The sequence below is a fragment of the Panicum virgatum genome, chromosome 9N, assembly GCF_016808335.1.
Source record: "Panicum virgatum strain AP13 chromosome 9N, P.virgatum_v5, whole genome shotgun sequence".
Classification (NCBI taxonomy): Eukaryota; Viridiplantae; Streptophyta; class Magnoliopsida; order Poales; family Poaceae; genus Panicum; species Panicum virgatum.
The window spans coordinates 80,455,128-80,477,621 of record NC_053153.1 but is presented as its reverse complement, the minus strand read 5'-3'; the positions used below and the strand labels follow the sequence as shown (position 1 = coordinate 80,477,621).

Below are 22,494 nucleotides of genomic sequence, written 5' to 3'. Positions count from 1 at the left end.
AACGTATCGTCGCCAATTTAATTTTGAAGTAATGGTAAACATCAGCCAGATTTGGCCATGTAAAATAATGTTCGCTTTCCATGTAAGTGAATGCATCGTTACTTACGAATCCTTTCACATGAACATACAAGTATACAACAGCTTTTTCACAATAACAAAATATATCGATGTATAATTCACAGCTGCAAGAAACATTCAGAAACTAAGTTCCCATGTACATAGGAAAACTATGCATACTCCGATTTTATAGTGCAAGACCCTGACCACGAGGCTACTGTTACAAAGTGTAAATCGCCAATGTTGAATTAAAGAATGGGCTGGGGAACAAAGAGGTGTAAGGCTGAGAACACTAGTGTTACAGTTCAGCTGTACATTTTCAAATGAGGGTGAGTTGCAGCTTTGGGCGGTGGGGCTGAGGCTCAACAACTTCCATACGAATCCTAACAGTCTGCAGGACAGCATAACTGATGTTTGTCCCGGGCTTGGTTACCCTCTGGTGTACCTCATCAACAACCCAGTCGCCACCCTTTTCTCCTTTAGGAATAAGGTAGATGGGTCCTTCTATGCCAAACCTGATTTTTTTTTTAAAAAAAAAAGAGGAGTAAAACGATGAATGCATAACATTGAGTTCAACTGCTGTGAAGGTTGGAATAAATAGCCACGGTAAATACGAGCGAGAGAGAGGGGGGACAGAACCATACTTTGGGACGAAGACTATGAAACCATTTGCCTTGACCTTTACTATCCTAGCTTCGGTATCAGTTGGCCTGCGCAGTGAAGAGTTCAGCAGTCAGGATTCCAAAACAATTATGTACACAGTCCTTAAAGGCTTCAACAGACTTGAAGTTTACTTTTTGCCCCTATCTTTATCACAATTTCGCATATTATCTACTTCTAACCTACCACAAACCTATGTAATTTACAATCAGGTTTTATACCTTGTCCTGAAATATATGAGGGTGTGGAGTTCAACTGATGCTCTGCTTGCCATCTGGGCATTTCGGTGTCTGTAATTCAAGTCTGGCATGATAGCAGTATCAGTACCAAACAGCAAGATTCAAATTAAAATAAATGCTCAGCTATTGAATTTGATTTCTTACTGTCAGCGATGCCTGTAAGTTGGGGACCATCCTGAAAGATTGGTGGGAGCTTTGCAATTTCTAGAGCTGCAGCTAGCAACCTATGAACAACAACATCTGCAACAAAAGGGTATAAATTTAGTACCTTGCACCACTTCTACAGGCTATAACCAAAAACTGCATGATCAGCTATGTTATCAAGTATCATGGGCTGTACACTACAGATTTCATGTGCAGGAGTGCTAGACCACCGCTGTGTGATGGCACTCCGCACTCCACACGAGGCTACAAAATTGTCCATGTTACACTCATGCAGAAGATAGATTGATCTGATTCGGTCCCAGGGTGCATCTTATACCAAGACAAGCAGATTCAACAGCAAGCTATTCATGCTACCAACAATGGCGGAGCTCCAGCTAATATGCAAGGGGGGGGGGGGGGGGGGGGACGTTCAATTTAGCAATATAAGTGGTTAACTGACATGTCTGGAATGGCTGGTTTCCGATAACAACCAACCTATCAAATCTAATGTTATTTTCATGCATCAGAGCATCCATGGATGGAAAACAAACCTGCATATCTGCGAATAGGAGAAGTGAAATGAGTGTAAAGAGAAGCTGCAAGCCCGTAATGGTAATACTCAGAAAAGGTCAAATCTCCACTGCAAAAATAAACAGCCTGTGTGTTGCAACAGGGAAAGTTATATGGATTCTTTGGAATCAGTAAATTAGCATAGGGACTTCAGTTCAGTTATCTTACCTGTGTCATGCATCTAGTCGCCAGAATTCTAATAAGCTTATTAAAGTATGGGTCATCGCGCTGCATGTCATGCAGTAATAAAGGGTTAACATACAGTCTATTATCATCTAGAGTGAAGCATCCAGAGACAAATAATACAGCTCAGTTTCACCTTTGCATTGTCAAGTGATTCAGCTAATGCCTTTGAGGATGACGCATCCAGATTTAGGCCAACAGAAGAGGCAGTACGGAGTAATGGCTCAAGCATCTCCTTTGTTGGGCTAGGATGACGCCTGTTACCAACAGAAAGAAAATTTGCAGGCTTATAAAAAGGTCAGCAAGTACAATTGGTAAATTTGCTCCAGAATTGGAAGAGTTATTTTTTTATAGAAAGAAGAAAGAGATTAGCAGTAAAATCAGCAAGCAGATAAATAAGTAACAAATAAATGGCAGCCTTTCACCAAATTTTCTCGTTTCTATGGACACAGTGAGGTGGATATTTCCAATGGCTTTTCAAACAAGTTAAAGGTATCTTTGGATGTGCGCGGTTTTAACATGCTCTGGATGTGAATAAAAATTGGAAAAATGTGTACCTTAGCAAAGAACATAAGGGGAAGTGCTTCAAAATCTTCTCAGCAACAGAAATATTTGCCGCCAACATAAACTCTTCAATCATTTGATTTGCCTCACGGATTTGATAAATTCCTACGGATTTGATGTAACTAAGTACTTTACGGGTGCAAATTCTGAAATATAACACCAATAAGCTTTACAAAACTTGATACCTATGTCAAGAGGATCATGAGTTTCACTATCGATCTCAAATTTTACTTCTGCAGAAGCAAGAGTCAAAGCCCCTCTTTCGCAACGGCGTTGTCGCATGATCTACATAAGCAATAAAAACATAAATTTACTAGATGGGTAACAGATACCCAATAAAGTATGATGAGAGTAAGCACAATAGCTGACCTTTGCCAATGAATTTAAGTTCCTCAGGTCTACAGTTAGTGGATCAACTAAACGGCTGAAAAATAAATGAAAGGAAAGCAATAAATTACACTGATGTTGAAACTTATTAGACCAACTTAGAGTTTGATTTTCATGCACAGTAATGTTCTGAAAATTTGCAATGTAGAAGGCACCTGTCATCCATTCTTGCCTGGGCTTCCACATAAGACATTGCAGCACAAGATTTGATTACACTCTTTGTATATCTCGTGGATATGATATCAGCATCAGGAGTCATTTCCTGTAAACATAATGTTCCAAATACCAATACACCAATATGTAAGTATCAGGACACTTCTTTAAATGCCAGAGGTAAGATGGAAGTACTCTCCTCATATAGCAGAATGATACTATGAGGGAAGCTCTAAAAGGTGATTCTACTTATAAATCATAATTCAGAAAGGGCCAGCAAGCAGAATAAGTAATAGTGCATCATAAAATGTAAAGGCACCAAAGTTTAGCCCAAATCAATGTACGGCACACAAATTAGCAATATGTGCAAAATCATGCAGTGGATTCTAAGATAATATGTACCACCTGAGTTCATAGGACTCGGAGGAGGGCACTGTGTGTTGGAGTATATTGAGCCCATGTATAGAGGCCCATTAAGAGACCCCTGTGTCGGAGGAGCCCTGCAGCCGGCGCAGCGCTCCTCTGCCTGGGCCGCAGCGGCCCCCTGCCCGCAGATCCGCGCCGCCACCTCTGCAGCAGCTGGCGCGGACGCGGAGGTCGGGCACACGCGAGCCGCCGCCCTGGTCACCTCCCTGCAGCCGCCGGGTGATGCCGCCGCTGCGGGTGCTGGCGCCGCCACTTGGGGCGCTGCCGGAGCCGCCGCGAGCGCTGCTGCCGCGGCCGCCGGCGCCGCCCAGCAGCTGGCCGCGGCCCAGCAGGCTGCTGCGGCCGCCCCTGCCGCCCAGCAGGGCCCTCTGCCCGCCGCGGCCTCTGCTGGCGCGGGTGCGGGCCCCGCAGGGCCCACGGCCGCCGCGCATGCCGCCGAGCAGGCCGCCGCGTGGGCCGCAGCGCAGGACGCCCACCGCGCCGCCGTCGTTGCTGGCAAGCAGCCCGCCGCCGCAGCCGCCAATCTCGCGTGGTCCGGCCTCGGGATGGCGCCCGCGGATGCGCCGCTCTCCGCCGCCGCCCTCCGAGGGCAGCAGGCCAACACCGCTCTCGCCGCGGCCCTCCTCGCCGTCAAGTCGGAGGCTTCGGCGGCCCAGGAGCGAGTCCGCGTGGCAGCCCTCGCCTGGGAGCACGAGCGCACCACGGCCGACGCACTCGCTCTCCGGGTCGCCGAGGCGGAGCGCTACCTCCGTGTCTCCTCCGGCCTGCCTGTCGACCCCGAGCACGGCGCCTCTTCCTCCCACCAGGCCCCGCCCGCTGGTTCTGGACCCCGGTACGACCCGACCGACCACATGGTCGTCCAGCTCCACCTCCAGGCCGCCGGCGTCCAGAACATCAGGGCCCTGGTCTCCGTCCTCCTCGACCCCGCGTCGTCCTCCTACGGCCGCTGGCGAGACCAGGTCCTCACCCTCCGCCGCAACGCCCTCGACGACCACGTCCTCATCGACTCGCCGATCGAGGCGCGTGACGTGACGTGGCTGCGCCTCGACAGCATCGCCCTGTCCTGGATCTTCGGGACCATCTCCATGGATCTTCAGGACCTCGTCAGGACACACGGCGGCACCGCGTGGCAGGCCTGGGTGGCGCTCGAGGGGCAGTTCATCGGCAACGCCGAGTACCGCGCCCTCCAGCTCGACGCCACCTTCCGCACCTTCGTGCAGGGGGACCTCTCCGTCGGTGAGTACTGCCGGCGGATGAAGAGCATGGCCGATGCTCTTCACGACCTCGGGGATCCGGTGTCCGATCGGGTCTTGGTGCTCAATGTCCTACGGGGACTGAGCAGCACCTACGACCACCTGAAGGGCTGGATCGCCCGCCAGAGGCCCTTCCCCACCTTCCTGCAGGTCCGGGACGACCTCGCCCTCGAGATCACCAGGGGTCTCGCGCCCGGATCGTCCTCGCCCACCCCTGCCGCGCTCATTGCTACTCCACCGGCCTCCTCCGCTGCTCCTGCCACCTCCCTCCTTGGTGCTGCTCCCGCCGGGCAGACCGGAGGAGGGGGGCCGTGGACGTCGCCGGCGACGGGGTGATGGTGGTGGCACTGGTGGCTCTGCTTCTGGGAGCACCGGTACCGATGGGGGCCGTCGGGGCGCGCCGACACCGGCTCCGGCTCCCGCTCCTGCCCCTGCCGCTGGAGGTACGCCCTGGCCATCCTTCAGCAACCCATGGTCAGGGCGCATCTCGATGTGGCCGTTCCAGGGTCCGGGAGGGGGGTCTCGTCCTCATCTCCAGCCGGCGGCCATGTTCACCGGTGCTGCTCCACTCTTTGCGCCGTCCTGGACCCCGCCCACCCAGCCCAGCCAGCAGCCGACCTGGCCTGGGGGTGGAACCAGGCCGCTCTGGCGCAGTCCTTCAGCACCATGGGATTGACGCCGCCGACCAGCACCGAGTGGATCGCCGACTCGGGTGCCTCGTTCCACACCACTCCCGATGCTGGTATCCTCTCCTCTGTCCGACCCCCACACCCCTCTTGTCCTTCTTCGATCATGGTTGGTGATGGGTCTTGCCTTCCTGTCACCGTTGTGGGTTCTGCTCCTCGTCTTCCTAATGTTCTTATTGCTCCTCAAATGGTTCACAACCTTCTTTCTATTCGCCAGTTTACTGCTGACAACTCCTGTTCTATCGAATTTGACTCCTCTGGTCTTACTGTGAAGGATTCGGCTTCCCGGCGTCCGCTCCTCCGATGTGACAGCCCGGAGCCCCTTTACACTCTTCGGCTTCCGCTGCCTCGTCTTCGGCTTCTTCGTCTTCTGCTTTTGCCGTGACGCCTTCTTCCACCACCTGGCACCGCCGGCTTGGTCACCCCAGCCGTGACGTTGTGGCTCAGCTCCGCCGTAGTACCGATGTTCCATGTACTAGGGCTCCTGCTGAGCACCTCTGTCATGCGTGCCAGTTAGGTCGTCATGTTAGACTTCCGTTTTCTTTTTCTTCTTCGCATGCTGCGCATGCTTTTGATCTCATTCATTGTGACCTGTGGACATCTCCTGTACTCAGCATGTCTGGCTATAGATATTATCTGGTCATTGTTGATGATTTTTCTCACTACTCTTGGACTTTCCCTTTGCGCGCCAAGTCTGAGACCTTCCCCACCCTCCTCCACTTCTTTGCCTGGGTGTCCACTCAGTTCGGCCTCACCGTTAAGGCCGTCCAGTGTGACAACGGGCGGGAGTTCGATAACTCCACCTCCCGGTCTTTCTTCCTGTCTCGGGGTGTTCAGCTGCGTATGTCTTGTCCGTATACCTCTCCTCAGAACGGCAAGGCTGAGCGGATGATTCGCACGACGAACGACGTTGTGCGCACCCTTCTGATCCAGGCTTCTCTCCCCCCGCGCTTCTAGGCTGAGAGCCTCCACACCGCCACCTACCTGCTCAACCGCCTTCCGTCCACTGCTTCACCTGCTCCCACTCCACACCACGCTCTTTTCGGTACCCCTCCTCGCTACGACCACCTTCGGGTCTTCGGGTGTGCGTGTTACCCTAACACCTCTGCCACCTCTTCCCACAACCTGGCGTCCCGCTCGACTCGTTGTGTGTTCCTCGGGTACTCCCCTGACCACAAGGGGTACCGATGCTTTGACCTCACCTCTCGCCGCGTTCTGATCTCCCGACACGTCGTCTTCGACGAGTCGGATTTCCCCTACTCCACCTCCACACCTTCTTCTGATCCAGAACTGGCGTCTCTGTTTCCGACTGACCCGGTGGTTCAGCCACCGTTACCTGTCTGTCCTTTTCCTGCAGGTTTTCCTGGCGCACCGGCACCGCTTCCGGTGATCCCTGCTGCGCCGAGTGCGGCCCCGGTGCCCGCGGTCGCGCCACACGCGGCCCCCGAACCTTCGGTTGTGCCGCGCACATTCCCGGTGTCTCCCGCTGCGCCACGCGCGGCCCCGGTGCCTTCCCCTGCACCTGAGCGGTACGCTCAGCCAGTGCAGGTGCACCGGCGTCGATCGGGGCCGCACCCGGCACCGCAGCGATACGCTGAGCCGGTGCAGGTATACCGGCGTCGTTCAGCGTCGACACCGGCGCCGTCGACGCCTCCTGCTCCGGAGGCTCCTGCGACGCCGACACCTGAACCGTCGACGCCTCCTCCGGCTCCCGCTCGAGCCGAGCCGGAGGTGTACCACCCGCCGGTCATCCATCGGGATTCTCGGCATATCCATCCCATGGTGACTCGGCGGATGGCGTCCCAGGCCGCGACTCTCTGCCACCGAGGGAGAGCCGCGGATCTCTCCGGTACCCTCCTCTGTCCGCGACGCCTTGGCGGATCCTCACTGGCGTCGCGCGATGGAAGAGGAGTACGCGGCTCTTCTTGCCAACAAGACGTGGAACCTCGTGCCGCGTCCGTCTGGTTACAATGTGGTGACTGGCAAGTGGATCTGGACGCACAAGCGTCGGGCTGACGGCACACTAGAGCGCTACAAGGCTCGCTGTGTTCTACGGGGGTTCACTCAGCGGCCTGGTGTGGACTATGATGAGACCTTCAGCCCCGTTGTGAAGCCCGCTACGGTGTGCACGGTCCTCTCGCTTGCGCTCTCGCGCACTTGGCCTGTGCACCAGCTGGACGTGAAGAATGCGTTTCTTCACGGCACCTTGTCAGAGACTGTTTACTACTCTCAGCCTGCGGGATTTGTGGACTCGAGTCGTCCGGATATGGTCTGCCGGCTCAACAAGTCTCTCTATGGACTGAAGCAGGCTCCACGGGCTTGGTACTCTCGGTTCGCCACGTTCTTGCTGACACTGGGGTTCACCGAGGCCAAGTCTGACACGTCTCTCTTCATCTACCACCGTGGGGATGAGACTGCATATCTGCTGCTATATGTCGATGACATTGTGCTCACAGCTTCCAGTCAGCAGTTGCTTCAGAGTGTCATATCCTCTCTACAGCAGGAGTTCGCTATGAAGGATCTCGGTCAGCTCCACCACTTCTTAGGCGTCACTGTTGAGCCTCACCCGTCTGGTCTTCTCCTTCACCAGCGGCAGTACGCCCTCGATATTCTGGAGCGGGCTGGGATGACTAATTGCAAGCCCTGCTCCACTCCAGTTGACACTCAGGCGAAGCTGTCTGCTGATCTGGGTGATCCGGTGACTGATCCTACTGCCTACCGGAGTCTGGCCGGCGCTTTGCAGTATCTCACCTTCACCCGGCCGGACCTCACCTACGCTGTTCAGCAGGTCTGTCTCCATATGCATGATCCCAGGGAGTCACACCTTACTGCGCTGAAGCGTCTCCTCCGGTACGTCCGTGGCACTGTGGACCTCGGCCTGGTGCTTCACCGCTCGTCCTCTGCTGAGCTGGTAGTCTACACCGACGCTGACTGGGCTGGCTGCCCGGACACTCGTCGCTCCACCTCCGGCTACGCCGTCTTCCTGGGCGGCAACCTGGTCTCCTGGTCGTCCAAGCGACAGCCGGTTGTCTCCCGCTCCAGTGCCGAGGCGGAGTACCGGGCTGTCGCTAACGGCGTGGCGGAGGCATCCTGGCTACGACAGCTCTTGGCGGAGCTCCACAGCCCGCTCGCCAAGAGTACGCTCGTCTACTGCGACAACGTCAGCGCCGTGTATCTCTCCACCAACCCCGTCCAGCATCAGCGGGCGAAGCACGTGGAGATCGACCTACACTTCGTGCGCGACAGAGTCGCAATCGGCGATGTTCGGGTACTCCATGTCCCGACTACCTCCCAGTTTGCTGACATCTTCACCAAGGGGCTGCCCTCCTCGACCTTCTCGGAATTTCGATCCAGTCTCAACGTAGCCGGTGGCTAGTTGTGGCTGCGGGGGGGGGGGGGGGGGATTTGCCCTTTGTTCTCTATTTGTACTCTCTTCTTGTCCAGTCTTGAACACCGCTGCGTCGGTAGTTCAGACTGCGGGGGGATGTTAGTTTTCTTGTTGTCCAGTCTTGAACACCGCTGCGCCGGTAGTTCAGACTGCGGGGGGGGTGTTGGAGTATATTGAGCCCATGTATAGAGGCCCATTAAGAGGCCCATGTATAGGTCTATATATACCCACCCATCTAGGGTTTGGAGGAATACAATAATTATTTACCTGCCTACACTGTGGACATATGTTCCACATGATAGACATGTTATAGATAAGAGTAGAAAAGGTAATACCAATTGAAGTATCCTATACAATGCACATGTAACAAGTGGGAATCAAAACAACAAATGACATGAACTAGACTTACCCAAATGACAGAGAATGCCAGCCTTTCAACATCAGCACGAAGTGAACAAACATCTAGAAATCGAAATAAAAGAAAACATTAGCCAATTCAGGTACTACAAATTTTCAGTTTTTTCTTCACTTTTTTTTTGAATAAATGTTTTTTCTTCACTTAAAATAGCAATATTTCATGTTTAGTTAATTCAGTATGCAATAAGGAGAATCCACACCTTCAGTCAGGGGCTTTGGAAGCATATCAATCCGCTGCCCAACAAGATAAACAGAAGTGCCCCTTTGAGCAGCTTCCTCATCAAGAGGGGTACCAGGGTGAACAAAATTAGTGACATCAGCAATATCTGGTCAGCCTATGTCAAGAAATGCATAATGTGGATCAGTAGCACAGACCACAGAGTAAATGAACATGACAAATTGCCTGTTGAGACAGTGATTGTGATCTCTGTTTTCAAGGCGTCGCCTAGGCGACAAGGCGGTGGCGGCTCGCCTTGCTTAAGGTCTCGCCTTAGCCCGCCTAGGCGTCGCCTAGGCGATAAGGCGGTGGTGGATGGCCTCGCCTTACCGCTTTAAAAACATAGATTGTGATGCGAGGCCAGAAGTAAATTGCTCTAGATAACAAGTTCAAGCACCATGGGTACAACATAGATGATCGCATATTGTGCAATAGCCTGTTTGAATCCACTTTCAATATGTAAATTTAATTAATTTATGTCATTATTGATTTTTGTCATGGAATTGGAAGATGGGCAATTCCAATTGAAAACAGGTAGTACCCAATCAGATGAAGCAAAAGGATTTTATATAACAGTTAGAAGATGAAAGTTATTAAAGAAAAAGGATTTCTAAATTCCAACTCGAATATACACCAAGTAGAGACCATACTGAATTAACTTAAAACCTCCTGCATAGCACTTACTTTCCAACATGTTTAGGACAATTTAATTGTTTCCCTTTTTATTTTTGCTTATCAACCAATTCCATTTATTACTGAACAAGCAATTCTATATAATACACTCCAAGCCAAGTGTAATGGTAGATGCAAAAGGTATAGTTACAATTTGCAAAAATAAAACCACCACCAACTAAAAGAAAGATAAATATGTATATTAACTCAAAGATCACCAAGGAATAAAAGACATGGTAAATTCACTCCTACATATGAACTAGATAGAAGAATTTACAGCAGAAACTGATAAAGGATACGGACTCCAACTTCAAAATTTCCATTTGGAAGTAACGAGCAATGTAGTGCATCATCAATATCTCGACAACCTACACAACCGTTGAAGTATAAGGGCTTGACTCAGGTACATAAAATAGCAATAGATTGCGGGTATCCTGATTAAATCACCTGGTGGATCCACGCTAAAGACTCTCACATGACGCAAGTCTTGTCTATTAGGATTAGCCAAATCTTCTGGTGATAATGTCCATGGTAATGGTGGCAAACAAGCAAGGACTTGTGTAGAGAAAGGCCTCGTGTTGATATCATTCTCTATTAAGACAACCTGCTTCATGCATAAACATTGCTTAGCATGTCACCATCAAGAATACACTTTTGCATGCAAATTTTGTTATGCAAGTTGCAACTGCACTTGATGCAGCTGTAAATTTAAGTATCCTTGCCTCTGTTTCAGTTTCTTTGTCACCAATATCTCCAATTGTTCGTACATAGTGACCTGATGGATAGCGAGACAGAACATCCCATGAATCAACCGCAACAACAATTCTTTTGTTCAAAAGATTCTCAAGCTGTCTGGTTTGAATTCGGATTTTAGGAATTCTTCGATCTTTCGAAACAAATAAAGCATGAGCAACGCCCCCACTACCAGCAGGCATGGGCATTGGCTGCAAGGAACCACAGTACCTGCAGAACACCAGCACCTTATCATGTTATCCTGAGATCAGAAGTATATATCACAGTTAGGCATCTCATTCAGAACACATAGAAACTTACAAATTCCAATTTCTCTTAATTATACCAGCAACACGTCCAAGTGGACGACTAGAGACAGAAGGAGCTGATGATCCAACTGTTGATTGTGTGGAACTAGTGTTCCGAGGAGCATCATCAGCACTATTAGGTACCAGATGGACTTCTTCTTCTTCTTCTGAAAAAAACAGCACAATTCACCAAATAATAAAAATAAAATGAGAAGTGTTTAATCTTGTTCTTTCAGCACTGAGAAAATACCATCATCATCTGCTATAAATGACTTTGACTCATGCCATTGATCTTGTGGCAAGAGCTCAACAGCAACTATATCACCATCAAAAGCCCTGTTCATATTTGAGCGTCCGCGGATAACAATCTCATCGCCAATGCTCTCACTTCCAACATAAGCTTCAAATGGATTGTAACGATTAACTCGAAGCTTGCCTTGATGGTAGATTCCACACCGCAGACCAGATGTAATTTCTGACATCGGTTTGTGCTGAGATAATACCAAGCAAACATAGGGATACATTTCACGCTAGAGCATAAATGAAATCAACAAAGCACTGGTGTACCGTTAGCATACCTCACTGTAGATTACTTTCTTCTTGGATGGTCTATGATCTTCTACATCTTCCATGGTAACATCTCCACTAGTTGGAACCACCACCAAATCAAGCAAACCAGGCTGCGCAAGCGACCTTACATATGACTCAACTGGAACAAGAAATATTTTATTGAGGTTGTGGCTACAAAAAATCATTACTTCAGCAATTGAAAATATTAATCTACAAATTTGTTGCGGCATGCTATCCACCTGTCTCAGCATTAAGGCCTTCTTCAATAGCTTTCCTTTTGTTATCTCTATCATTTGTAATCAGCAGAACCTTCACACTCCCACCAAGATGGCTTTGGTACCAACGAGCAGCAACACGAATTGCTGGATTGGAAAACAGCCATGTCTGAAAATTACATACCATTGTCCTATATATATATATATATATATATATATATATATATATATATATATATATATATATATATATATATATATATATATATATATATATATGACAGGAAATGAATATGTGGAATCACATAACCAAGTTAACAAAACCATACCTCTGTCATTACGGTCATTAGAGCTCTCCCCAACCATGTCTTTGACATAAGTATCCCTGTTTTTTCGAGTAAATTAGAAATTTAGAATGGCAAGGAAAAGAGAAGGCTACCGCCAAGACGCAAGTTTTGGTGTAAATAGGTTAAAATATTACCAGGGATGCACAGATAGAAGCCGTAATGTGTGCATTTAGATTTCAAAATTGTCCCATTAATAGGAAATTAGATCCTATAAATTACTGAGGATATAAATCGATAGTTTCTGTTTTTACTGCTAGCATACATCACTACGTTTGACCTAGTTCTGTAGAAAGATAAGCATTATTGCCCTTTTATCAAGCAGTTCATCCACTTCTATTTCACTTCAAAAGAGGCAGTTTAAGGAAGAGCCTACACTTGTAAGAGGCAGTTTAAGGAAGAGCCTACACTTGTAAGAGACTGAGACACACATTGACAATTTTGCATTGTGAAAGCTGTATTTGCAGATAGTGATGTAATTCTTTCCAGGAAACGTAATAAGTAATTATGCAGTCATGGTTCTTGCGTAAAGACATTTCATCACTACAATCGTGCTGAAACTGCAAAAAATGGGGTTCAATACTTATGCTGCACGTTAAAGCTGGCTCGAAGCAATCATTTGAAGTTTTGAACGAAGTCTTTTAAGATAGTATCAATTTCAACTAATGTAAGGAATTCCTCAACACTAACTCTAACAAAAATGTGACCACAGTATCAGATGGCACGCACAAATAATCTTAGCTTAACCCTTGAGCTTTCCTCAATTATCCACGCTAGTAACTCAAATATATTTATACCACTACGCCAGCAGGCAGCAGCTGTACGAGCAATATTCTATTGACTGCGAATTTGAAACTGGCAACTATTGGTTCATATATAGCAAGAGAGCATCACAAACTAAATAAAAATTATTGACGAGTACACCATGGTAGAATATGGGCCCACCTGTGCAGCTCGTTGGCGAAAACATAGAACCTCCGTGCTTTGTTGGTACACAGTGCCTTGATCCTGTTGGAAACGGCAAGGTTCTTATTCTTCACTTCTTCCAGGACCACGGACAGCACGACAACATCCTCAATCGCCGGATTCTCCAGCAAGTCGATCTGCCGCAACATCTCAACTCATCATTAATCCACGCCCTCGACCTTATAGCCAACAAGGAGGCTAAGCAGGAGACTGAAGAACGCTTTCGATACCTGGTGGAGCACGACGTTGGTGTCGACGACGAGGATGGCGGCCGCCGCGGCGGCGAGTTTGCGCTCGGCGGCGGCGTCGCAGACGGAGCAGGGAACGAAGCCGCAGTAGATGTCGTCGCGGAGGTAGTGCTCCCTGACGACCTGCGGAGAGAGGGCGACGGCGTCAGCTAGGGTTTGGGGCGGCCTCGCGAGGTGGTGGTGTTGCCGAGTACAGACCTTTTGTAAGCGACCTTGCTTCGTCTTCTTCACGAAGGACTTGCTTTGCAGCATGGTGGCAAGCGACGGCACGAGGCGGCGGCGGCGGCGAGGAGGAGCGTGGAGCGGTGGAGGAGACGTGTACCAGCCGGCGGCGTGGGGTAGTGGCGGCGCCGGCAAAGGGGTGTCGGCGTTTAATTTAATTTTTGTTTGGCAAGTGCGTATTGGGTCGGTTGAGCTAGCTTGAGCCCAGCTTGGGTTTGGGTTCGGGCCCGTCCGGGAAGGCTATTGTTGGACTCGTGTGGGTCGGCTGTTTTTTCTTTTTTATATTTTTTAAAAATAAAAATTTCAAAAATATATGTCCGTTTTGAAATATTTCAAAAATACCCCCCGGTCGCCCCCCATAGGGCGACAGGCCTTAAGTGTATTTTTTTTTTCAAATTCGCAATGAGGCCCCTGGAAGAAAAAAAAGGCCCTGTCGCCCCTCCACCCCTCGGGCGACAGGGTCCTGTCGCCCACCCATGGGGCGACAGGGGCCTCTTTGTCATTTGAGTCTGCCATATGCCGCAATTCTCTTTATCATTTGAGCATAAAAATTCAGGAAAAACAGAGGGGTGAGAAGAAAAAAAACGGCGAAGCTCTGCCGAATTGCGTACTTTTTGAAATGGTGGAAGGGCACTGCTATTGGGTCACGTATGTCTGGGCAAAGAATGCCACATTTGGGAAACCCGTGATCGCCGTGCTGAGCAGTGGCAACATGTGATCTCGTACTCGCAGCTAGATACACTATGATTCCTATTTTGAGCTATTCGAGCGTGTAGTCGTCATCATCGCCGGCAGGATCTCGGCCGCTAACTCCTACCGCACCTAACTTTTCCTTCATTAAATCACGGGAAAAAATCGCAAGAACTTTTCTTATTTCACGAGCATTATGGAACCCACAAACATAATAAGTTCACATCAATAGTATCTATAGAAATAAATGACAAGTAAACTACCACAATCATAAACATCGGATACAAATAAGCGGTCCACAGCTATCTCATTACAAATAAACATCAGAGATACAAACATCAGATACATCTAACCACCCCTAGGGCGTCGGACCCTCTTAGCCCTCTGCTGGGCACGGACATGGCCCTCGGAGTAGGTGAGAACATCCGGAGACCTCATCTGTCGCTCAGGACGCGCAAGGGGCTGCAGTGTCTGCTGCTGTGAGATCCCAAATGGTGCTCCTCCTAGCTGTGAATACCCCAAGACATCGGGGTCACCTTGCGCGGCAGGCTCTTCTGGACTCAAGCTGTCGAAAGTCGTCCAAGGTGAAGGTCTCGTTATCTGGTCGAAAGGAGGAAGATGAAGGTCCGGCGCCCGCATGGGGGTAGAATCCTACGCAAAAAAATGTGGATGTTAGCGTACGCTCGTATATTTTGTCATGACATGTAGAAACCAAAATACGAAACATAAACTAACCTGTGTAGGCCGGTATCTGTGGCCCCGGTACCATCGCTGGATACGGTCCGCCAACTGGTGCTGTGCCTCTAAACATTCCAGTATGGCCGAACGCAGTAGCTGGATCGTATCATGTATGTGATATTAGTAAATATGTAGGAACACTAGATGTAATTTTAAAGAGATATGTACATTACCTGCACTTGGGAAGAACTGCGACGTCGGCCCGTGCATGGTCGACGGACACGGGAACGACGACGAGGCCTGAGACGACCCGTGGCTGTCTTCGTACTGCACACGGCTTCCGAAGTTGTGCACTACCTGACGCAACTGATCACGATGCCTCGACCATACCTCTGTCTGCTCAAACTGGGTCATTGGGGATCCGGCACGTACCCTCGTCAAGTAAGTCGAGCAGTCCGTCTCCATCATGTTGCAAAGGTGAAGCTGCATCAATTCAGTAAAAGTACAGTTACAAACACATGAATTATCTTATGAATATGATTATATATGCAAATATGATCAAGTGACTCACCGCGCCAGCTAGTGCCTCCACGTGGTGCCGGCCATAGCCATCCTGAGGCCTCGCCTGGTGTGGCTGTGGGTGAGTGTCAACAAAAACCAGACGAGCCCGAGTCCGGGGTAAGTACCAGGTGAGGTAAGCCCTAAAGGAGCTGTCTGTGTGTGGTCCTGTTGGATGGACCAAGTGCTCGTCTGCCTGTTCCCATTGGTCCACCCACGGCTGGATCTTGGTGATCCAATCATCAGAGCACGGCAAGCCACTCCTTGACAACCAACAAAGTGGACCACGAAGAATCGTTAGATTCGACACGAATGTATGAGCCAAGTTCATTCATAATTACCTGTGGTCCTGGCGACTGACACGCTCCAACGCGGTGGGCACCGGAAACTCCTGGCGCTGCCCAAACTGTCTCCTGACTCTCCAGGGGCAATATGCCTCAACCGCGATGTCATAAACCAGGACGGCGGAAGTAAGCCACAGGCTCGCATTCGCGGAGCAGTGCGAAGACAGGCCTGCTGGTGCACGGGTAGCCACAGCCTCTGGGCTGTAAGGCTATCAGACAACGTCCTCGGGCGTCAGCATGTCGAGCTCTGAAACAAACTCAGGATATGCGCGTCTAACCTGCGCATGCGCCCAGGACCTCTGCATTAGGAATAAGTAACATTAAAAGTGCGCTAATGCATCATGTAACAATGAATAACAAAATTAGATGTATAAGAACGCACCTGACGCTAGATCCAGATAGTTCCCATAGTGGACCTCTCGTCCTACTCTTCGCCGTACATGCCCCCGTGGTAAGGCTCGTGGCTGACCAGGGGCCGACCAACGGCTAGCCTCTCGTACGACCAAAGCTGTAGCAGTAGTGGGCACCCTGCCAAGATAGCGTTCCCATGTGTCTTCATGCAGCCGTCGCAGAGTCCACGGTAAGTGGCTGCAAGTACTGCCTCACCCCAGCTGTAGGGCGGTATGTCCTCGTCCCCATCCGCAATCTCCCGTGCATACGGAAGGAGAATCCTATCGACCGAGTTGCCATGAGTGTTGTTGAACATGATGTAACCAAACAACCAAAGTAAGTACGCCTCCAGCGATCTGGTCACACTGTACTCGTCTGCATCCGCAGCCAACAGGGCAGGCTGCATAAGCAATTAAGATTAATGGTTTCAACTGTCAATGGAACATTTGAATTGTAGCAATTAAATTTATATATGAAATGAATACGTACTGTAAACTGTAGGAACCAGGTCTTCGAAGGACCTGCTGCTCGCGGGTGCGGGTTGATCGGACCTGCTTCCTCCACGCGGTCAACCAGGGCAAAACGGGCCTCCAGCTCATCCTTCCACGAGGCCGCCACCACACGCGGACCTACAGCCTCCCCGACGATAGGGAGGCCAAGGAGGTAGGCCACGTCCTGCAGCGTAGGAGTCATCTCCCCACACGGGAGGTGGAACGTGTGTGTCTCCGGCCTCCATCTGTCAACGAGCGCCGTCAGGAGGGATCGGTCGAGCTGAATAGGCCCAACCTCGACAAGACGGCTCAGAGTCAGTAGACCGGCTTCACGTAACCTGAAAATAAACAAAATTGTCGAAACAAAGGAATACCGACGAATACATAAGTGATAAACAATAATATTTCATTACATACCGGTCACACCAATCGTGGTGTATAGAGATCGCCTCCCCGGGTGGACGAGGACGTAGCACCTCTAGGGCTCGGTGCTCAACAGCTGCAAAGTAAGACCTGTGGCTCGAGTCGATCACTGGGTCTAGCAAGGATTCCATCTCCATACCTACATTCAAAAATATATGAGAACACATAGGTAAATATATATTTCATACAAACTGGACACATACGTACAATAATAGTTCATTACATACCTGTAATATTTCATTGCTACAAATTAGAAATAATGAAATAAAATTGTGGATCATGACACCGAATGCCTTCCACGAGCAATTCTCGCCGATGCTCGTCTGAACGTAGTAGGTGCTTCATCTCTGAGATTTCCGGAAGGACCGACGTCAGCAGCATCGTGAAGTGCATTCTGAGGACACTTCTTGTAGTTGTGACCCAATGCTCCACATTGGCTGCAACGCTTTTGTGCCTTGCTCGCTTCCGACTCGTCCATACCATTCCGAATACGACGTGTCTGACGGCGGCCTTTGCCTTTCTTAGTGGCTGGATCAGGAATAAACATCTTATTCTCATTATCCTGAGTGAAAGGCCCCACAATTTCAATCCCGTATACCTCATGTCCCCAGGTGGATACAGCTGCTTCCTTGCTGAAGTACGGTGAAACAAATACTCCCGGCTGCAACGCAGACTCAGCACATGTCGCAATGAGATGGGAGCATGGCAAATGCAATAACTTAGGCTTCATGCAGGAGCAGAAGGGTTGGCCATCAACTGTAATCAAACTCTCCTGTACCACCCTATCTCTACGGATACCACGACCAGTTCTATCCTTGCATAGAACCTCAAATCTATGCTCCATTGTACCTGTCGATATGACGCGGTGCAGTTTGGCCTTTTCAATCTTCTCTTGCATATATTGTGTCACTCTTTTGCAAAACTGAATTTGGGGGTTGCTGATGTTTATGCTTGCAGCCGTGTAACGCTCTCTGAAATACTTCATGCACCCATACATGATGAACTCAACAATTCCCACAAGAGGAAAATCACGACAAGAACGCATAACCATATTGAAACACTCTGCATGGTTCGTTGTCTGAATATCATACCGTGTTCTGTTGGTATCATAAAGAAATGACCATTTCTCCTTAGGTGCACCTCGAATCCAGTGTGAAAATGGCTTCTCAATTGAATCCCTAGCCTCTGCAGCCTGACTCGTGCCTGCTCCTGATGCCCTTGCCTTCACTAGCTCTGCAGTCAACTGATCAAGCATCTGCCATAATGCATTGAATTTTCTCTGTTGATTTTGGGTGCACAACCTCTTAAACAGGTTCTTAAGATCCTTGTTCTTGAAGTGCTCATAGAAGTTTGCACCCATATGCCTAATGCACCACCTGTTTTGGACATCGGACCACAATGGAGGCGTTGTCGCAGTTCCACGTTGCAATTTCAGTATTGATTGCAGGATACTTGCATGCCTATCACTAATAAGGCACACATCTGGACGTGCAGCAACAACATGAATCTTCACTCGTTCAAGGAACCAATACCAACTGTCTATGTTCTCATTCTCAACAAATGCAAATGCGAGCGGAACTATTTGGTTGTTGCAATCTACACCGATTGCGGTGAGTATCTGACATTTATACCTTCCAGTCAAAAATGTGCTATCAATGCAGATCACCGGAAGACAAAACTGAAATGCTCTAACATAAGCACCTATGCAAAAGAAAGCTCGTTGCATAATTCTTTGTCCCCTAGTCACGGCTGGTACGAGGTATATGTCATAAAAGCTTCCAGGATTTCTAGCAGCAACCTGGGATAACATACGAGGTAGGTTATCATATGAAGCCTCGTATGTGCCGAACCGCATCTCCAACACCCTTTGTTTAGCCCTCCATGCCTTCAAATAACTGATGGTGTACTGGTAAGTCTGCTCAATGTGTCGAACAATCATTTTTGGCTCATAATTAAGGTTGTCCATAATAAACCCATACATTTGCTTTGCAACAAAGTCGCATGATATATTGCGATGCGAGGGAAGAACTTCTGACAGCAAACAAGTGTGCTCTGTGACAATGGAACATTTCCAGTTGGACTTCCATTTTCCCTTGAATGCATGTACTCGCCATGGACATCCATCATTCACACACTTCACCTCATATTCTTTACTGCCAGACTTTACGACTCTGAATTCGCGTTTCAATGATATTGCCCATAGTCTCACAGCATCTTTTACGGCTTCAATGTTTGGATATGTTGCACCTTGCACTACCTCATTCCCTCTGTACTCCCACTCCTGATTTCGTACATCTTCTGCGACATGACTGCCAAAACCATGCTCCTTCCACTCTTTTGGGAATGAGTACTGCTCGTCATCAGATGAGCCCCCATATTCTTCCATCTCTATTGCGGTTTGATCTTCTGCCTCTATCTCGTCCACAATGCTATGTATCCTCTCTCCCTCATCAGCAAGGCCCTGTGGTCCCATGTTTTGGTTCTCTGACTCTTCTGACTCATCTTGCTCAACATAATTGGTCTCTCTTCGAATACTCGGAGTTCCTTGATCTGCACAATGTTGGATTTCATTTTCTGTCTTCTCCCGGATTTGAACAATAATGGACAGAGGCCACCCACGCTCTAGAGCTGCTTGCATGTACTTCTGCCAGTCATCAGTGCTGTGTATCATCATCAATTCCCATAATTCACTTTCTACCTCCCGTTTAACAAGAGACTGGACAGTGATCACATGTGTCAACGGATCAACATGGAACCCACGCTGCAGACACTTACATATGGAACCAAAACTCCTTTCCAGAGGTTTATCTATGCCGCTAGATGTGCGCTTAAAGGCAGAAAGATCTACTCCATTTGGCCTATACATAACATTGTATTCACCATAAAATACTTGAAACTGCATCTTGCTCGACATATCTGTATATCACATAATACTTATCGAGTTATACTCTTTACTTCACTAACTTATTCAATAATCCGTAAAAACTAAGTATGAAATTCAACTACAACGTATAAGTATTCATAACTACGTGATGACACTCAAATTCTATACTGCATATGCCAAATTCTATTCTAAATCATAATTAATTTATAAACACGTCTCTAATAGTACTGCAATTGTAATAATAAATGCGTAGAACTAATTTTCTAAACTAATTTACTACTATGTAACTACAAACTAAAGTATCATTGAACTCCTACTTAAATGGTTCTACTATAGCACTAATTAAATTAAATTACTCACCCCTACTTAAATTACTCATATTTAAATACGTAGTACTTAAATATAACAATATATAAACTAAATGTACTAACCTGCAGATCACAAGTGCTGAATCTGGCAGGGCTTCGCCGCTTTCCTTCTCCTCACTCCTCTCTTTTTTTCTGGATTTTTGGTGGAATTTTCGGGCTCAAATGAGAAGGGAAGGGGAGGGTTGGAGCTTTTATAAGGGGGATACCCCGGTCTCCCGAGGGGGGGCGACAGGCCCCCCTGCCGCGCCCGTGGGCCGGGGCGCGCGCTGGGCCCAGCGGTCGCCCGAGGCGGGGGGCGACAGGCCCCTGTCGCCCGTTGGGGGGGCGACAGGGCCTTTTTTTTCTTCCAGGGACCTCATTGCGAATTTGAAAAAAAATTACACTTAAGGCCTGTCGCCCTATGAGGGGGCGACCGGGAGTATTTTTGAAATATTTCAAAACGGACATATATTTTTGAAATTTTTATTTTTAAAAAATATAAAAAAGAAAAAACCGCTGTGGGTCGTCACTCGTACAAACTAAACAAGGCCCGAGCCTGGCCTTTTGCACAACATTACCATTTTGTAGTTTTTCAGTCGAACATTCAGCTGATTCAAAGTATTATGCGAGAAAGAATATGCTGGAATAAGCCGAAAGAAGAGAAGCCGAATAGGTTACCGAAGTGGACGTATTGTAATAGACAAAATATCTATATATTGCTGTCTATTCTCTTTCGTTTTCTTTTGGCAAGGAGCCAAGGACTATATAGCTATATTCATTTCAAGTTAAAATATTATCTCAATAGTAAAATGCACAGGCATTCTTTAAACTTGTTTGACGTGCTACCCCGAAGTATTATTTTGCAGATATTGGTTCCTAAACTTACTAAGAGCAACTCCAATAGATTGATCTTTCTCTTTTCCCTTTCTATTTTTTCTCAATATAGGGGATTGATATTGAAAAAACCTACTCTAGCAGATTGATTTTCCATCTCCCTTTCCCCTTTATTTTTTCTCAATCCCCAATAATTTCTCTCCAATCCCCAATAGAAAGGGGAGACATCGCATCTCCCTTTCCATATAGAAAGAAGGAAAATCAATCTGTTGGAGCACTTCTTCCTTATATGTTGAAATTGAGAAAATGGATTTCCTTATATGGTGAGAAAAAAGAGGAAGATCAATCTGTTGGAGTTGTTCTAAGTGGCTTACTCAGGATGCAAACTTTTGTGTGTCTGTGTTGATCTGCCTACTTTACTTGATGTACACGTGTCATGTCACCTAGCTTTTCCCAATTCATTGTCCGCAATTGGATCCACGTGACACGATGACAACCAATGTAAAAATCCATCATGAATTTCATGTCACCCCCTAACTTCTTCCCTATTTTCTCCCCTCGGTTGTGGTCGGTACTTGTTATGAGAACTCCAATTTGCCATGAAGGGTGGAGAGATGGCCACATTGACATGCCACATAGGTCGTAATCATCTAGTAATACTGATGTTTTGTATATGAAGTGGCATAGCTAACAAGTTTAGATATTTATATATGCAAAAAAAAGATGTAGCATCGTAGGCTTTAAAGGCAAAAAAAGATTAAAAAATATTTTTTCTTATTCCGAAGAATACGGAAAATCACGCAGGACACAAAAAGAAAAACAAGTGCCTACTGGTGCCATCGGAAAAAAAAAGGATGAAGACAACACCGTTCCGGAACGACGACCACCAATGCGAGAAGCCAACAACGTAGGGTGAGGAACAATCACAGAAACAGCTAGTAGTCAGTCCATCCTCACCATGCACAAATCAATACCGATCACTCGATCAAACATATCTGCCTAGCCTACTGATGGCCCCTGGAAGACGGGTCACACAGGACACACAAAAACGGCCGTCGTCCCGATCAAAATGACAAAAAAAGATGAGCCCCAAGCAAGGTGTGAGTGACCCACAGGCGCGGCTTGGCACGCGGACAAGAAGCCCAACGGCGGGAACAGTGACGCACAGCGTCGGGACATCTGCGTCTCGATCTGCTACGCCCACCACACACCGGATATCGCCCTCCCCGAACGG

General features: G+C 48.3%; 1 protein-coding gene across 1 annotated transcript; it reads right to left on the bottom strand.

Moving 5' to 3' along the window:
- Nucleotides 1-83: 83 nt before the first annotated feature.
- On the bottom strand, nucleotides 84-13,756 carry LOC120688309 (exosome complex exonuclease RRP44 homolog A-like). The gene is made up of 24 exons (XM_039970572.1): nucleotides 13,598-13,756; nucleotides 13,382-13,522; nucleotides 13,131-13,288; nucleotides 12,171-12,226; nucleotides 11,866-11,988; nucleotides 11,635-11,765; nucleotides 11,307-11,547; nucleotides 11,070-11,223; nucleotides 10,739-10,979; nucleotides 10,464-10,620; nucleotides 10,316-10,384; nucleotides 9,328-9,453; nucleotides 9,120-9,172; nucleotides 2,960-3,066; nucleotides 2,787-2,841; nucleotides 2,603-2,702; nucleotides 2,411-2,522; nucleotides 1,990-2,110; nucleotides 1,839-1,898; nucleotides 1,652-1,757; nucleotides 1,101-1,196; nucleotides 939-1,020; nucleotides 702-767; nucleotides 84-572 (listed from the first exon to the last, which is right to left on the bottom strand). The coding sequence occupies exons 1-24, from the start codon at nucleotides 13,649-13,651 to the stop codon at nucleotides 377-379; spliced, it is 2,805 nt and encodes a 934-aa protein (XP_039826506.1). The 5' UTR covers nucleotides 13,652-13,756; the 3' UTR covers nucleotides 84-376.
- Between the last annotated feature and the right edge of the window lie 8,738 nt (nucleotides 13,757-22,494).

Excerpts from the sequence above, each read along its gene's own strand:
- LOC120688309 (XM_039970572.1), bottom strand. The coding sequence starts at position 13,651 with ATGCTGCAAAGCAAGTCCTTCGTGAAGAAGACGAAGCAAGGTCGCTTA. Across the intron at positions 10,385-10,463 it reads CTTTAGCGTGGATCCACCAG|GTTGTCGAGATATTGATGAT; the intron begins GTGATTTAATCA and ends ACGGTTGTGTAG. Across the intron at positions 2,111-2,410 it reads CCCTTATGTTCTTTGCTAAG|GCGTCATCCTAGCCCAACAA; the intron begins GTACACATTTTT and ends TGTTGGTAACAG.